This window comes from Thermothielavioides terrestris, chromosome 1 (assembly GCF_000226115.1).
Source record: "Thermothielavioides terrestris NRRL 8126 chromosome 1, complete sequence".
Classification (NCBI taxonomy): Eukaryota; Fungi; Ascomycota; class Sordariomycetes; order Sordariales; family Chaetomiaceae; genus Thermothielavioides; species Thermothielavioides terrestris.
The window spans coordinates 2,894,970-2,911,462 of NC_016457.1; the positions used below are offsets into that span (position 1 = coordinate 2,894,970).

Below are 16,493 nucleotides of genomic sequence, written 5' to 3' on the forward strand. Positions count from 1 at the left end.
GAGCCACGCCGCTGCAAGCTGCCCCAGGGTGACTGTCCCTGCCCCGGGTTGATTTACAGCTCACACCGCGGGACTCGACAATTCAACGAACGGTGAAGATGCCGCCACACTGGAGCCATATCTTCTCAGCAGGCGTCGTATGGGATCCCAGCGAGCCGCTGCCGCCCGAATTGCAACACCATCAGGAGGCGCTCCCTTTCACCCCTGGCCACCCGACCACGCCGACGCATCTGAATCTGCACACTGTAGCGGCCCATCACAGCACGCCTGCTGCTCAACCTAAGCATCTCCAGGCGGCGCTCCCAACGTTTGCACGACAGGAGCATGGCCGCAATGTGCTCCCGCCGCTTGCCGTCGCGGTCGACGCCTCCATCGTGCAAGACACGGCCCGCGTGGCCGTCACGCAGCACTTCCACAACGACTCAATCGCCCCGATCAAGGAGGCCGCATTCACGTTCCCGCTGCCTGCTGGCTGCACCATTACCGGCTTCAGCTGCAGGATCGGCACGAACAAGATCATCAAGGGAACCGTCAAGCCGCGGCAGGAAGCCCGCGATGCATTCGAGCACCACATCCGCCAGCAGGCCACGGCCGCCGGCTTGCTCGAGCAGGACACGCCCGAGGTCTTTACTACCACTCTCGGCAACATCCCCGAGAAGACGAGGGTCCAGGTCAATCTCAACTACATTACTCTGCTCAAGCACCGATTTGTCGACCGCAAGAACGTCGCCACCCTGACGATCCCCACCTCCATTGCCCCCCGCTACGGCGAGGCGCCTGAAGACTACAATGATGCGGCGACTAGCGGCGTCCCGCAGGGGCTGACCCTAGAGGCCGAGATCGTCGAGTCGGAGAGGATCGCCTCCATCACCAGCCCTTCTCACGCCGTCTTAGTCGAGCGCCGCCGCGGCGCTCGCGTTGCCGAGAGCTTCGCCGATCTCGCCGGCGAAGACGACCGCAGCCAGGTTGAAACCGCGTTGCTGAAGCTGGAGTCGGGTCGTATGTTCCTCGACAGAGACTTCGTGCTCGACATCGTGACCGCGCCCAACGGCGATGCCGAGACGCCGCAGGCCTGGCTCGAAGAACACCCGACCCTGCCGAACCACAAGGCTTTGATGCTGACTCTGCCGCCGGGCTTTCTGAACAAGCGCCCCCCGGAGAGGCTGCGTTCCGAGATCCTCTTCCTTGCTGATCTCTCCGGCTCCATGAAAAAGAAGATCCCGGGCCTCAAGTCCGCGATGCAGTTCTTCCTGAAGGGGATTCCCGAGGGGCGGAAGTTCAACATCTGGTGCTTTGGCAGCAATTACACCTCCTGGCAGCCGTGCTCGGTCGACTATGGCGAAGCGACGCTCGGATCGGCCCTGAGTTGGGTGGAAACCACTTTTGCCGCGAACATGGGCGGCACCGAACTGCTGCCCGCCATCCAAGCCATTGTGTCTGCAAGGGACAAGGCGCTGATGACCGACGTCATCGTCCTCACGGACGGCCAGACCTGGCGTCTGGACCAGACCCTCGAGTACATCAACAAGACGCGGGCGAACACCGAAGGGCGCGTCCGGTTCTTTGCCCTCGGCATCGGGAAAGCAGTCTCGCACGCCCTGGTCGACGGCATCGCCAAAGCCGGGGGAGGGTATGCCGAGGTCGTCCAGGAAGCGAGCCAGGGCGGCTGGGAAGACCGCGTGGTGAGCATGGCCAAGGCCGCCCTGATGAGTGCGCATCTAGGGCCGCTGCACATGGAATTCAAGGTCCACGACAAGGATGGCAATACGAAAAGTAATCTTGCATCGTTACCTGTTCTGACGACCACGTGCTAACCGATTCTGCAGACTCCAGCCTGCCGGAGGCGCAGAGGTCTCCTGCCGACGTCTCCGCCGTGAGTCCATTCGAGCGAAGCCGTATCTACTTCCTCTTGGACAACAATATCTGGCCATCCGAGAGGGTCAAGCAGGTCAGAATTGATGTCCCAGCTGATGGCGATACGAAGTCCTTCGTTGTTCCCGTCACTGTCGTCGAAAAGCCCGGCGAAACCATCCACAAGCTGGCTGCTCGATCCATGCTGGACGACCTCGAGCGTGGCCGCAGCCACATACATCTCGGTCCCAACCGACCGTATCCGGGATCCTGGGAAGAGACCAACGCGGTTCGCAAGGAAGCAGAGAAGATCGCATCGAAATGGGGCCTCCTCTCCAAGTGGACAAGCTTCCTTCTTGTGGAGGAGCAGCGCACGACGACTGAGGAGGACCAGCCCACGGACGGTATAATCGAAGTCAAGAACGCGCCCGGGGATGATCTCCTACAACCACGGGGAACCGCAGCCGACGGGTCAGCGGCCGGCTTGATCGGGAGGCTTTACCACCCAGCCGCACCCGCAACCCCTCCTCCCAACCACTCGTTTGCCTCTCGCTGGCTGCATGCTCTGCCCTCCCCTCCGCCTGCGCATTCGTCGCTGCAGTCTGTTAACGTCTCTCACCAGAGATGTGCGCCGCCGGCTGCCCCCGCCTCTGGCTTCAGTGCCTCCGCATCTGATCGGTCACCATCGTTGAAGTGGGCGGAACGGTCGCGGCAAGACCGTCCCGAGTGCCACGGCGCGACAACTGTTGTATTACCGAGGGAAAATGCCACAAGCATGTCCCCTGAGCCCGGTACGGACAAACTGAGACAGCGACTGCGTAGCAGGTCGAGTGAAGAGGGACTGCGTACGACAAGATCCTACATCGTCCCTGACCCGGAGCCGACGCGGAACCTGGCCGAAGCCGAAGACCTTGCCGACGATGCACTCAGACAGAAGCGCGAAGACCCGTTTTACGGCGAGCTAGGCGGCGGCTTGGACCCAATCTTACGGCTGCTGAGGCCCAGCCCCTTCAGAAGCGAACCCCGCCGCGCCGACGAGACTGAACGCCTCATCCGAGCCGAGAAAGAGGCCGACGGCGACGGCGGGAACTCCGCCACGCGAAGCGACGCACCTCTCCCAGCCGAACTCCCCTCACGGCCATCGCCGCCGCCCGTTCCCTCCAAAAGCCAGCCAACACCCGAACAACCTAACAACAACAACCACCACCCCCCACAAACCGAAACAGACTTCATCACCACGGTCCTCCAACACCAGCAGTACGACGGCTCCATCAACTTCCCCTCCTGGCGCACAGCCGAGTCCTGCCTGGGCAGCGCCGTCTGCGGCGCCCTCAGCGCGCTGCGGCGCGACCACCACCACCAGCCGGGCGCCCTGGCGCACAGGACGCTGTGGACCGCCGCCGCGCTCGTGCTGCTGGAGCGCGACTTCGCGCCGCGCAAGCCGCTGTGGGAGCTCATGGCGCTCAAGATGGCCAGCTACTGCGCGCGCCACCCGCTTCCTGGCGGAGGAGACGTGCTCCCGCTTGTGAGGGAGCGGTTGCGCGGTGTGGGGCTGCCGCGGCGCTGTGAGGATAGCCGGGGTGGTGGTGGTGATGGCAAGGCGGTTGGGCCGGAGGTTGTTGCTGTGGGGGTTGGCCCGGCGGCAGGTGGTGCGGAAGCGGGACAGGATCTGGGCGGCTCGGCCGGCTCGGACATGGTCGTCGTCTCGCGCGAAGATGCGAATGATGATGCCGCCGATGGCGGCGGCGCAAAGGAGCCGGAGGAGGGCAAGGAGCAGCAACAGGCGGCGCCTCAGAAGAAGGGGTTTCCGTGGAGTCTGGTCCCGACGAAGAGGATCGGGCGGCGGGTGAGGATGGCGGCGCGGCAGCATCCGCCTAGACGGCCGCCCGAGATTGGTCCGCGTCCTGTTGTGTTGTTCCCCATGGACGCTGGCGCAGACCCCTTCCCCGAGCCTGTGGTGGTGGCCGATCCTCTGGTGAAGCCGACCAAGTCGGCTGAACGTCGCCGGTTCTCGGTTCACTTCTGATGGCGAAGACAGGTTTGGGCAGTTTTGGAGCTCTTGCCTTTTCTTCATTTGTTTATGATAACACCAGCACTGCCGGATCTATTGGAGTTTCAATTTATTGATGCACTCTTCGCTGCTTTCCCTTGTTAATTGGACCTTGCATCACAACCTCCCAGTCCCATCCTCCGCTTCCGCCTCCCCACTCACATTGATCAACCTTCCCCCTCACGCGTGGATGGCCTGCTGGACATGCGGATAGACCTGCACCATGCGGTGGTACAGATCCGGGTGGTCGCGGATCATGACCTCCGGGTCCCAGGCGGCGGCGACGAAGATGGCGTCGATGCCGCTGCTGATCGGGGTCGTGAAGACGTTGCAGATCTGCAGGCCGATGAGGAACGCGAAGGCCACCACGACGGGCGTGTAGCCGCCGGCGGCGTTGTACGCCGGGCGCGTGAACACCATGTACAGGTATGCCAGCAGCGCGCACGCGTAGCCCACGAAGGTGGCGCCCATCCCGAGCACGGGTCCGATCAGGCATTCGTTGATGAGCGCGTCGATGCCGCGGTCTTTGATCATCCTGGGCAGGTGGGATACGGGGGGTTAACACCTGTAAAATTGGGAAGTGGTGGTTGGGTAGGTAGGTAGAAAGCTCACCTCCATGTGTCCTTGGCTGCCGGGATGTACGCCTTTCCGTACAAGGCGATGTGCGAGAATGCGTAGCGGTTGAGGAACTGAACGGCCCAGTCGAGGATCCAGATCAGGCACCCGACGATGCAGTAGAGGATGGTGCCCAAAATGTCGCCCTCGGACGCGGCCTGCTGCTGCGCCACCGACGCCAGCTGCCGCAGGAAGTTGATGATGGCGACCACCAGGCTGCCCAGGCTGATGCTGCCGAAGCTGTAGGTCAGCGACCGCCTGAGCGCGCCGCGGGTGACCCTGGTCGGGTAGTTGCGCGAGTTGAAGTACCACGACCCGTACACGCCGGAGATGGTCGTGTGGATGGTGTTCTTGAGCCACTCGGAGATCCAGTACGCCGCGAAGGTGATGAACGCGATCAGGCCGGCCACCTTGGCCGTGCTGCACCCGCCGGCCCCCTGGCGGCAGGCCGGGTTGTTCGCGCCCGGCTCGTACTTGACGTAGACGCTGACCAGCGTGACCGAGAACCATCCGGCGAAGGCGGTGGCCAGCAGGCCGCCGACGGCGCTGACGAGGTAGACGTGGCCGAAGCGGTTGGCGACGTCCATGGCGGTCTGCAGCATCAGCACGCTGAAGGGGATGCGGCGGCGCCAGCTGAGGAAGCAGACGGCCATGAAGACGGAGAAGACCAGGAACACGACGCCGCCCGAGTAGTAGCGCCGCGTGAGCATGTAGATGGCCGTCACGAAGCCGAGGACGACGTTGAGGATGCCCGTCACCCACACGAACTGCTTGGTGAACGTGCGGGCGAGCCACATGTAGGCGTAGCTGAGCACGATGGCGGTCAGGAGGACCCAGAGGAAGAGGTAGATGGTGTGCGTGGTCAGGCCGAAGGTGTTGAGCTGGCCGTTGAGCGCCCCCGAGTTCTCGCGCCGCGTCGCGGCTGAGAGAAATCAGCACCTTGAACGTGCATGCTTAGCGTGTAAGTATCTCGTGCGAGGGACGAACCGTAGCCCTGGATGGAGATGGCCGACACTACGACGAAGCCGGCGCAGGTGGCCAGGAAGAGGAGGCCGGCCCACACATCGTTCCACTTCGGCTTCTGGATGGCGAACACTTCATCGTAACTCGGCGGCGGTCCCTTGGGTTCTGCTTGCGGAGGAGGAGGAGGATAGGCGGGAGGCGCGTGCTGGCCGTCGTTTGCCGGCCCATTGTTGTTGTAGTAGTAGAAGGGGCCGCCTTGCTGTGGCGGAGGGGGCTGTTGTTGGTTGTAGTAGTTGGCGGCGCCGCCGCCGTAGGTGGCCATTCTGACGCCTAAAGCAGCCGCGGGCAGGTTCTCGATGTGATTATCCCTGGCTTCACCCTCTGAGCCCAGAGCTGTCCGTTGAAAGTCTGGAAAGGATGGAAAGCGAGGGTGGAACGCCAAACCGGAATGGAAACAAGGCCAATCAAAGGTTTATTACAGGCTCTAACCGCAACGATGCCAGATGAAGCTGTCGCACAAGCGGTGTACAGACAGAAGATTCGACGAGCCGTCTTGCGCCCTGACGCCTTCGTTACGTCACTGGAACGGTGTTGACGGCGAGACCCGCGCCAAGCCGAGCCGATCGTCGTTACTGACGGCCCGGACCAAACGCATCTCGGCAGGCTCTGAAAACTACCGTTAGTTTAATTCGACGGTCTCTTGTATCCCGTAATGATAGGCTGCGCATCTTCCTCCCGCTCTATCAGGCAAGGATGGTCAGCTCCAAATCTCTTCACACTCCGGCAGGGTGGACGTTAAAGAGGTCCCGCCAAGACTAATTTCGGCCAATTGTCGGCTATGTTTTTACAACGTTATTACATAGCCACCATCGCCAAGGCGTTTGCTCTATCGCCAAGGGTTAGTTCGCCAGGGGTGCGGGGGGCGGCGCCAACCCCCCGCTAGTTAGGGCTTAGGTTAAGGTTAGGATGCAGGTTATAGCTAGGGTACGGGTTATCCTCGTTTTCTTTTTTTTTTGATTTGGTTGAGTTTTTGTAAAGTTGTTGCAACGAGTCTTTGCGATTGTTCGTTGTTGATGTTGCTCGAAGTCGTCGCGGCCTGCCGATTTGTAATTACTTGTATGCGGCAGTCTCCGAAATTAGTCTTGGCGGGACCTCTTTAACGACGACCTCCGGCAGCGCCCACGTCCGCATCCACTCCGTTTGCAGCACCTCCTTGGCGCTCGGCCGATCCCCCGGCCTGAACTGCAGCATCCACCGCACCATGGCAGCAAACGCCTCCCTCTCCTTCTCATCCAGCGTTGCCATGCCCTTGTCGCGTCGCGGCTCCTGTATCCACTGCTCAAACCGGCGTTCCCACGACCAGACACATCGGCCCTCGACCGGCGTCGCATTTTCCGCAAAGTACTTGGACCGCGCTTCCCATTTGTCCCACCACTCGTCGGGTAAGGGCCCAAGCACGTCGATCTGCTGGGCCGTGACGTCGTCTTCCGTCGCGAGCAGGACGTCAAAGAGCGACCTGTGTGCGAGCAGAGACCAGATGGTGCATCCCAGGCTCCAGATGTCCGAGGGGAACGAGAGGGGCGTGGAAGGCTCGAACCGGGCTTCCGGCGGCCGGAGCTCAAGCGGCGTGTGAGACTTGTATCTTTGCTCGCTCGACGGACGAAAGGCGACGCCGAAGTCTGCGAGAACCAGTTTCGCATCGCAGAGGCGGATCCTTTCGCATCGGTCGCCGAGCCACACGGGCGGGACGCCATGTGAAGGGACGCCGGGCGGGAGCGGGTTTCCGTCTCGTCGGACCACGGGTTCCGGTTCAGGCGCTCCATATTTCTCGTACAATTGCTCTGCCGAGAGGCTGTCGAGACCGGCGGGGAGCTGAAGCAAGATGTTACCGAGGTGAAGGTCTGTTGTTTGCATGAGTCAGGGTCTGATATAGCGGGCATGAATGTAGGCAAGTTTATAGACGGGAACGGCCTCTTGCAACGTCTAATAGGTCGAAATGCAATACCCGGCCCTCAAAAAAAAAAAAAAAAAAGGAAAAGAGAAAAGAAGAAACACAAAAAAAAAAAGGAAAAAAGAAAAAGAAGAAAAAACAAAGAAAAAGAAAAGGGGGAGGAGAGAACGAAAGATGCAAGGTTGCAAACTCACCTCCATGGACCACCCCTCGCTCATGAATATGAGCGACAGCGAGGGCGAGCTGAGCCGCCAGCGACCTAGCAACATCCAATTGGAAGAGGCGGCAGATCGAAGCCTCCTTTGCATCAGCAAGACTGCATCTCGCCGGGGCAGTCGCACAACAGAGATGCGTGCCGTTGGGACCTTGGACGTCGAACCGGTCGAGAATGGTAGGAGTCAATGCCTCTTCACGCCGCCCAGCTTTCCCATGCGCGGGATCGTTCAAGTGAGAGAGAATGCCGATTTCACGCCGGCTCGCGTCGGCGGTGCACACCTTGATGGCGACGTACTTTGACAGTCGCTCGTCGCGGGCCAGCCATATCGTGGAGAACGTCCCGTGACCGAGCTTGTGGACGATTCGGTACCGTCCATGGAAGCGATCGCCGATGTCTACCGGGTGGTATCCCCCCGGTTGATAATACTCGAGCCTCTCGACGTCCTCAAGAGGACGGTAGAGAAAACGTGGCTGGGACAGCGTCGAGTAAGCTACATGCGGCAAAACGACGGTAGAGCAAACTGCGCGGCTGTGACATGTCAGAGCGCGGGATGGCAGGGAAGCCATGGCAGGAGGAGACGGTTGCTGCGAGGTTGACTTCCTCGGTAAAGAGCAACTGCAGAGAAGCCAGCGGCGCAGCCTGATGCGGAAAACCCGCCCCACTTCTCCGTCAGGGGCATTCAGACGACCGTTTTCATGTTCCGGTCCTCTTCCGGGAGAAATGTTGTTGGACGCCAGCGGGCTCAAGAGCTGAGGGCCCGAGCGGTGTGGCATCATGCTCACAAGTACTACCGTCGAATCATATAGTGAGGCCCGGCAGCTCGCTGCAACAGCGCCAACTCACAGACTCACTGCCGCTCCTGCAACGCATCATCAGTAGCATTCGATATCAGCTCTATTTTATCTGTCATATGTTCTCACCCCACATACCCATCTTCCCTCTATTTCGGCCCCGTCTTGCCCGTCGGGATGCAGAACAGCACCAGGCGCTTGCCCTTGGGCCCCTCCTCGCCGTCCTTCCAGTCGCCGAGCCCCTTGTCGACGCGGTAGTAGCCGCGCCGCTCGAGCTGGATGATGTCGTCCTTCTTCAGGTGCGCCGCCGCCTCGTCGCACCACGCGTCCTCCATCGTCTCGGTCACGGGCGTCAAAAAGTCCTCCATGTTGTCCTCCTCCTGCAGGACGTCCTTGGTGATGAGGTAGTCAAAGTCCCACAGCTCGGCCGGCACCAGCTTCTGTCCCTGCGCGGCGAGCCAGGTGATCTTCTTCTCGGTCGACTTGACGTCGCCCGCCAGGTTGAGCTCGCAGGTGAGGCTCGGGATCGGGTCGCCGGGGGCGATCTGGCGCACGAAGGCGTTGCCCCAGGCCATGAGGGTGATCTCCTCGCCGTCCTTGAAGCTCTTGGCGTCGGCCTGGTCCAGGAGGAGCTCGGATGCGAAGACGACCTGCTTGGTGCCCACCTCCCTGTTCTTGGGGTGCTTCGGCTTGACCGCGGAGTAAGGCTCCGCCGGCGCTCCACTCCCGGTGACGGTCACCTTGACCGCGTCCTTCTGCAGGACGGCCGTGTGACGCGGGGCGATCGGATCGATCTCCTTCTTGTTGCTCGCCCAGAAGGTCGTCCAGTCCATGGTGACCACGTTCCGGCTGGGGCCCTGCTTGATGATGAAGTCGCGCAGCGCCGGGATGGTCATGCCCCTCCTGCGCACGCCCCGGATCGTGGGCATGCGCGGGTCGTCCCAGCCCCAGACCCTGCCGGTTTCGACCAGCTTGGCAAGCTTGCGCTTGGACAGGAAGGTCCTGATGAAGTTCATGCGGGCGAAGTCCCACATGTAGACCTGCCGCAGCTTCAGCGTATCCAGGAACCACTGGTACTGCGGGTTTCGGTCGGTGTACTCGGTCGACCTCAGCGCGTGGGTCACGCCCTCGTAGCTGTCAACGACGGGGCAGGCGAAGTCGTACATGGGGTACATCTTCCACTTGGTGCCGGTCCGGTGGTGCGGCGTCTCGACGTTGCACCGGTAGATGACCGGGTCTCTCATGGCCTTGTTCGGGTTATCGACCGAGATCTTGGCGCGGATGCAGTTCCGGAGGCCCTCCTCGGAACCCTGCTTCATCTCCTCGAAGATGCGCAGGTTCTCCTCGACGCTCCTGTCGCGGCGCTTGGACGCGATGCCCTTGAAGCGCTGGTCGCGCATCGTGTCCTGGTCGGTATCGTCGGCATAGGCATGGCCCTCCTTGATCAGCCGGACGCACATTTCGTACAGGTAGTCGAAATAGTCCGACGTGTAAGAGAGCGTGTCGGGCTTGATGCCCATCAGCGCGAGATCCTCGATGATGGCGTCCTGGTACTCCTCCTTCTCCTTGGACGGGTTGGTGTCATCGAGGCGCAGACGCAGCGTCCCGTTGTAGGCTTGGTGAGCGAAGTAGTCGCTGAGGAGTGCGGCCTTGGCGTGTCCGATGTGCAAGTATCCCCTGGCCGCTTTGTCAGTTGTTGAACATGCCGGGTCCGGCGAGAGGTCCGGGATGTGGCTCACGAGGGCTCGGGTAGGAATCTCGTCACGACTCCCTTGTCGGCGTTCTGCAGAGCTAGCGCATAGTTCCCGCCGGCCTTGCTCGCCGCGGCAACCTTGGCCTTGGCCGCCGCATCCTTTGCCTTCACCTCAGCTTGGATTTCGGGGTGGTTCTCCTCGATGAAGTTGAACCAGCGGGCGAGGTTGACCAGGCTGCCGCGCTTGATAAACGAAACGGCAGCACGGTTGCCACGAAGTGCCAGCCAAATTTTCGTGTCGATGTCGCCAAGCGTGTAGCCATCGAGGTAAGTGCGGAGGATCAGGTGCTTGTCGAGCGCCTGCAGGTGGGGCTCGATCTGGCGAAAATCGCCCGTGAGGAGGGCCTCCAGGGGCTTGAGCTCGTCCAGCTTCATTATTTCGTGCGCTGTTGGCGGAGGTGCAGGACAGTACGCTGCGGAACGGGAGAGTCGGACGGTGTTCACGGTTCCTCCGTCCAATTTCGCCGGCTTGAGTCACTTGGTCTTGAATGCCTGCAAAAGTTTGGAGGGGTTAGTGGCCCAGGAACATCCCCTCAATGGCGGGGCAGCAAAACCCCGGTTTCGCCGGGCGGTGAGTGCCGACCCTGGTCCGAAACCTGAACCCCTGTCGATGGCTCTGTCGCTTTCAGCGCCTGGGATTCCAGGCTCCAAAAATGCTGCCGCTCTGGCCCAACTTTTTTCTGAGGAACTGCAACACCAGTCAATTGCACGGTCTGGCGCCGAGTCCGCGACACTGCGTGGCCTCGCGTTTCGACCCCGGCGTTCCGCACGATGGCTTCCCTCAACCAGTGCGTTGCTTCGCTAGCACGGCTGAGCCTTGCCGCGCCGGCCAGGCCGACCGTGTCCTCGACAGTACCCAGATTCCTCCTGCCGTCGGCGGCGGCGCCTTTGGTCCGGCATGCGTCTGGCGGCGGCGGCATGCGCAAGCGGCCCGTAAAGAAGAAGAGGACCTACAAGACCTACCGCTCCTACGACCTGTCGGCGGCACAACAGTACTCGCTCTGTGACGCCATGAGGCATGTTCAATCCCAAGCAGTCCCGCTGTCCCGCTCCTCCTTCCGACGCTAACTCTCTTCGCAGGTATCTCCGTGCTTTCGAAGTCGGCCGGCCGCCCAACGTCGTCAAGTACGAGCTCGCCGTCAAGTTGAAAGCACACAAGGGTGGTCCGGTTATCCGAAACCGCGTCCGCCTGCCGTTCGCCACCAAGCAGGACACGCGCATTGGTGTCATCTGCCCCGAGGACAGCCCGCTGGCGGCCGAGGCAAAGGAGCTTGGTGCCGTCGCCGTGGGAGAAGAGAGCCTGTTCGAGAGCATCCGGCAAGGCAACATCCCGTTCAACAAGTTGATCTGCCACGTGGACAGCGTTGATGCGCTGAAGAAGGCCAACCTAGGCCGGATTCTCGGCCCGAAAGGGCTGATGCCCAACCCAAAAACCAGGACCATCACGAGGGACCTCAAGACTACCATGAACGAGCTCATCGGTGCAGAGGAATACAAGGAACGCGACGGTGTGGTGAGGATAGCAATCGGCCAGCTGGGTTTCACGCCGCAGATGTTGTCTGCCAACGTCAAGACGTTCATGTCTCTCTTGAAGGAGGACATCAACAACTCGGACGAGAATCACCCGAAAGCGCTGGACGAAGTCGTGCTGAGCTCGACTAACGGCCCAGGTTTTAGCTTAAATGGCGAATTCCTACCCACCGACGCGGCGATCAAGCCCGAGGACCTGCAATCCGTCATGTAGCATTCCTGTATCATAGATGTATGTTGTGTACCATAATCTCATGAAAACAAAGCGTGTCGGATGGCTTGGAATCGGATTCTGATTGTGATTTCATTGGTGACGTGATTTCTCCTTCAACACCCTGACCGCGTCGGCCTGCGCGTCGAGGACCCTGTATATGCCCAGGTATCTGAGCACACGCCCCTGTCCCTTCGGCCCGGCCCTGCGCGCCTCTTTGAGTGCCGTGCTCAAGTCGAGCAATATAGTGTTGCGGCACCGCGCCATCCTCTCCTCCATCCGTTTTACGAACGGCAGGTCCCGACCAATCGAGTTGGCAAGCCCTTCTATCAAGACATACTCTCTCGCCATCGCGGCCAGCTTCGACGGGCTGCTGCTCACGAACCCAACGCCTCCACCATCCTCCTCTGTCTCCTCATCGTCCTCATCACTCCCGACGGAGTCAAGGTCCTCCGCCCAGTAATCATCATCCTCCTCCTCCTCCTCTTCATCCTTATGCCCCTTGCCATCCTCACCCCCATGCCCCACCTTCTTACCCTTCCCCTTCCCTTTACCGACGCTCTCAACCAAAAGCCTCCCCTCCAGCGCGCTCACCCTCTCCTCCAGCTCCAACATGCGCCTGCCCAGCTCGACCGCGCCCTTGACCTCCCCGAGCTCGCGGTTGACCCGGGCGACCTCGAGCCTGCGCTCGCGGACGCGCGCCTGCAGCTCCTCGACGGCGCGCCGGAAGCCCAGCAGGGCGACGCGCACGTCCTCGACGCGCTCCTCGCCGCCGCGCAGCTCGCCGCCGAGCCCGAGGAAGGCGGCGTAGTTGGCGTTGACCAGCTCCAGCAGCTCCGCGCTGATGGCCGCGCTGCGGTCGCGCAGCTCCGCCCGCAGGTCCTCCAGCGTCTGGTGCCGCGCCGCCGGCCCGCCCGTGTGCAGCGCCGAGAGGTAGGCCGCCGCGTCGAAGTCGGGGGCGAGGAAGTCCGCGCGGGAGAGCGCGGCCGGGAAGGGGAGCGGGGTGTCTTCGTCTGACTCCTCCTCATCGTGGTCGTCGTCGTCGTCGCGGGGGGAGGCGTATATGTCGGTGCGGGAGGAAGAGGGGTTGTATTCTGAGTGGGAGAGCACGTTGGAGGCTGATGAGGGTGGGCGGGAGCGCGGGGAGAGGACGTTGAGGTGGGACATGGTGACGCCGGGTAGAGTTGCTTGGCGGACTAGAGGCAATTGGGTCGTGAGCGAACACTGGCAGCCATTCGACTGTGATAGAGGTCTGCCGTCTGTCTTGGAAAGGGGTGCAGGAAGGCTGATGCGCTTCTTGATGTGCTGATCAAGTTACTGTGCTGCTGCTTGAATGGCAGCAGGTGGCTCTTGGCGCTGATGGTCCGTGCGTGGTACGTTTTCTGTAGCCCAGTTCTCTGCCCATCAGATGCTCCGTGGGGGTGATGTTCAACCGTTTGGCTTCGGCTAGCGCATTGAAGCACTCGCTTTTGTAGCAGTACTGTGTATGATTGTTAGCCGAGACGCGCAAGCAGATGCGTGGACTTCCGCAGCTTCAAAGATCAGCAGCCCGCAAATGCGTCGAGGCCTTGGGGCGGCAGCTTGATGTTCTCCTTCCAGTCAATGGTAGTACGAGTCCTCTTGCCTACTCGTCTCCTCGGAGTTCACCCCCGGGGCGGGTATCTGGGCTCAGGCCTTGGAGTCATAACCTTTTGAGCCCGCTCCGAGCTCGCTCGAATGATTCGAATGATTCGGAGATGTACCATTCCGTGCGACGGATGCAGGATTGGCCCCCGCCTGGCCCCACTAATCCCGTCAAGGAACGGCGCTTGCTTATAATCTTATCAATCAATCAGTGGAGCATCAGCACCATCTCCATCTCGTCTCTGCCGAAGGATAGCCGTGGGTGGCCTTAGTTACTCTCCTGGGCCACGCATCCGGCCTCGCTGCCGAAATTTTCCTTGTCGCCGTTCCTCGGTCGGAACTCGAAGGTGCTTCTTCATTGACGCGTTCCACGCCCAGGGATGTGCAGCACCTTCTCAATCTTCAATTCTTCATCCCTTCAAAGTTTTCGCCCACTGGCACTGCGTTTTTTCAGGGCCCCTCTTAATCGGCACGACGGCAACGCTCCAGTCACAACATCAAAACCTCCTGGCTTCTGAGCTGATCCCAATTCTTTCGTGGGACCAAGCCTTCTTTCCAGGCCCAACCGCGCGGGGTTTTCTGCTTGCTCATCCTGCGGCCATCGCATGCAGCATTCCGAGCATCCAGCCTCATCCCACTGGCGTTATCTGGGAACCGGCCACCACTTGTTCTCATTCAAAGACATTGTTTTGAGAACTACCGGTTCCTCAATCGGGAAAGCTCTGCCGTCAAGCACAGATACAGTGCGGCATTAGAATTACGCTGCAGAGTGGCGGCGAATTGGAGCCAGTCAACGACGACCTCCTCCGCGGCTGAGGCTGATCTCGCGTGTCTCGGCATGGCAGCCATCGTTGCTGGCGTCCCGCATGGGGCCGACCAGGCTGGCCCGGCACCGGCGAGAGCGCCGTCAATCACCACCGGTCGCAGCTCGGACTCGCCGAGTGCCATGTCCAGCCCCGCTTCAGCTGCATCCCCATCGAATGTCTCCACTCCCGCGTCATCAGGTTCGACGGCCGCTCCAATCGCTATCCGGCCCGGCGCAGCAAACAAAGCCCCTCCAATCAAGCCTTCACCAGCGATGGCCACCATGGCGTCGCCGGCCGCCAGCTCGCCAGCGCCCGTGCCGCAGTCGAGGACCATGACCAGCAAGGAATGGGTCATACCTCCGAGGCCGAAACCAGGCCGCAAGCCTGCTACTGACACCCCGCCAACCAAGCGCAAGGCCCAGAACCGGGCTGCGCAGAGGGCGTTCCGGGAGCGCAGAGCAGCCCGAGTTGGGGAGCTGGAGGAACAGATAGAGGCGCAAAAGGCAGCCCACGAACGGACCGTTAAGGAGTTGCAGGAGCGCATCAGCCATTTGGAGATTGAGAGGCAGACTCTCCAGTCACGATGCCACTGGCTGGAGTCAATGCTGGATAAGGAGCGACAAGGCCGCGCTAGCATGACGGGAAGCTGGGACGCTCACCAACAGGCAGCGGGACGGAGCGGCGGCCTGATACCGGCGTCGTCACAGCCGATTCCGGTCGGAGGGCCAGAGACTGTGCGGCAACTGCCTCCGGCTCCCCCAGATGTCGCGGCACACTCTATGCCCGCTGCCGAATCCCGGCCCCCGCTGGCCCAACCGTTCGCCATCTCGCAGATAGTCTCGCCTGCAGAAGAGGGCACGGGGACGGCGGATCTAGGTTGCGGCGGCTGCCAGGCGAACGGTTCGTGTGCTTGCGCAGAGGAAGTTCTCCGAAATACAGACATGGCTATGGGGTGCGGGAAGTGCTCGCTGGGCACCAGGTGCGAGTGTCTCGAGGAGGCACTTCAAGCACCCGTGGCTGGCACCGACCTGAAACGGCCACTGCCGCCGAGCTCGCGGTCCTCACCATCACCGGAGGAGAAGCGTCAACGCCCCAATGCTGAAACCGCCATGGAGACAGACTTTACCGCCATGTTCTCCTCCCGCGGCCCCGCAGAACCGCCGCAGTCTATCTTTTCCCCACCACGTCAGTCCCAACTACAGCCTCTGCCGTCGATTGAGCCTAGAGATCCCTGTGGGTTCTGCAAGGAGGGCACATATTGCGTGTGCGCGGATACAATGATAACGACCACCTCTATGCCGGCACCGGCGAGCCAGCCGACCGCTGAACAGACGCAAATGCACACGCCTCCCCCGTCGGATACTGACGTCGTACCGCCGCCCATGGAGGTCACAGCGACGGGCGCTATCAAACTTCCTGGTCTCCGGTCACTGCAGCAGGCTGCCAGCACCAGGCCGCCTGCCGGAGCCGGGGAGGGCTGTGGACCAAACGGGCCCGGCACATGCGCACAATGTCTTGCTGACCCCAAGTCCGGCCTCTTCTGCCGCTCTCTGGCAGCCAATCTCGCGAGAAACAACCCCGGGGGCAACAGGGGCGAATGTTGCGGCAACGGTGGGCCAGGCGGCTGCTGCAAGGCTGGTCAGGACCAGTCCGAGAAGGCTGCTAACGTCCCGCTCCTTACAACAACCACCGGCGCCTCAGGGACAACCAGCAACAGCTCCGCTGCCGCCCCCCGCCTTGGCCTCAGCCTCTCCTGCGCCGACGCCTACAAGACGCTGTCCAGCCACCGGCACTTCGACCGAGCAGCGGACGACATTGGCTCCTGGCTGCCGAAGCTCAAGGCCTTGCCTGTCCCGCGGCCCCAGCCCGGTCCCGCGGGAGGCCGGGGCCTAGGGCGGGACGGGCGGGCACCAATCGAGGTGGAGGCGGCCAGCATCATGAGCGTGCTTAAGGACTTTGACGTCCGCTTCGGCAGGGGTGAGTGAGTGATTAATCGCTTGTCGAAGGAAGCACCCTGGTCTGCGTAGGAGGGGGTTAGGCGGGGAAAGGTGTGAGGTGGGGGAGGGGAGGGGAGGGGAAAGGGCAAGGGGTGAGGAGGTTCATGCAGCCGGGAAGTGACGCCGGGTGATCCG

At 61.6% G+C, this 16,493-nt stretch overlaps 8 protein-coding genes across 8 annotated transcripts; 4 read left to right on the plus strand and 4 right to left on the minus strand.

Annotated features, from left to right (window-relative positions):
* Window positions 1-335: 335 nt before the first annotated feature.
* Window positions 336-2,308, plus strand: THITE_2015007 (uncharacterized protein; the record flags this gene model as incomplete). The annotated part of the gene is made up of 2 exons (XM_003649259.1): window positions 336-1,773; window positions 1,827-2,308. Coding segments are annotated over 2 exons (1,920 nt in total), but the record flags the coding sequence as incomplete, so codon positions are not given.
* A 982-nt stretch (window positions 2,309-3,290) lies between these two features.
* THITE_2107800 (uncharacterized protein) lies at window positions 3,291-4,015 on the plus strand. The gene has a single exon (XM_003649260.1). The coding sequence runs from the start codon at window positions 3,320-3,322 to the stop codon at window positions 3,875-3,877; it is 558 nt and encodes a 185-aa protein (XP_003649308.1). The 5' UTR covers window positions 3,291-3,319; the 3' UTR covers window positions 3,878-4,015.
* A 66-nt stretch (window positions 4,016-4,081) lies between these two features.
* THITE_40124 (uncharacterized protein) lies at window positions 4,082-5,801 on the minus strand (the record flags this gene model as incomplete). The annotated part of the gene is made up of 3 exons (XM_003649261.1): window positions 4,082-4,436; window positions 4,514-5,438; window positions 5,504-5,801. The coding sequence occupies 3 exons, from the start codon at window positions 5,799-5,801 to the stop codon at window positions 4,082-4,084; spliced, it is 1,578 nt and encodes a 525-aa protein (XP_003649309.1).
* A 671-nt stretch (window positions 5,802-6,472) lies between these two features.
* Window positions 6,473-8,505, minus strand: THITE_2107801 (uncharacterized protein). Its single transcript, XM_003649262.1, has 2 exons — window positions 7,625-8,505; window positions 6,473-7,380 (listed from the first exon to the last, which is right to left on the minus strand). Exons 1-2 carry the CDS (start codon window positions 8,211-8,213, stop codon window positions 6,590-6,592), a joined length of 1,380 nt encoding a protein of 459 aa, XP_003649310.1. The 5' UTR covers window positions 8,214-8,505; the 3' UTR covers window positions 6,473-6,589.
* On the minus strand, window positions 8,506-10,695 carry THITE_2107803 (uncharacterized protein). Its single transcript, XM_003649263.1, has 2 exons — window positions 10,178-10,695; window positions 8,506-10,115 (listed from the first exon to the last, which is right to left on the minus strand). The coding sequence occupies exons 1-2, from the start codon at window positions 10,564-10,566 to the stop codon at window positions 8,588-8,590; spliced, it is 1,917 nt and encodes a 638-aa protein (XP_003649311.1). The 5' UTR covers window positions 10,567-10,695; the 3' UTR covers window positions 8,506-8,587.
* A 172-nt stretch (window positions 10,696-10,867) lies between these two features.
* THITE_2107804 (mitochondrial 54S ribosomal protein MRPL1) lies at window positions 10,868-11,980 on the plus strand. Its single transcript, XM_003649264.1, has 2 exons — window positions 10,868-11,207; window positions 11,272-11,980. The coding sequence occupies exons 1-2, from the start codon at window positions 10,963-10,965 to the stop codon at window positions 11,933-11,935; spliced, it is 909 nt and encodes a 302-aa protein (XP_003649312.1). The 5' UTR covers window positions 10,868-10,962; the 3' UTR covers window positions 11,936-11,980.
* On the minus strand, window positions 11,981-13,273 carry THITE_2107805 (uncharacterized protein). The gene has a single exon (XM_003649265.1). It carries the CDS (start codon window positions 13,097-13,099, stop codon window positions 12,026-12,028), a length of 1,074 nt encoding a protein of 357 aa, XP_003649313.1. The 5' UTR covers window positions 13,100-13,273; the 3' UTR covers window positions 11,981-12,025.
* A 1,005-nt stretch (window positions 13,274-14,278) lies between these two features.
* On the plus strand, window positions 14,279-16,425 carry THITE_2107806 (uncharacterized protein). The gene has a single exon (XM_003649266.1). The coding sequence runs from the start codon at window positions 14,394-14,396 to the stop codon at window positions 16,344-16,346; it is 1,953 nt and encodes a 650-aa protein (XP_003649314.1). The 5' UTR covers window positions 14,279-14,393; the 3' UTR covers window positions 16,347-16,425.
* The last annotated feature ends 68 nt before the right edge of the window (window positions 16,426-16,493 follow it).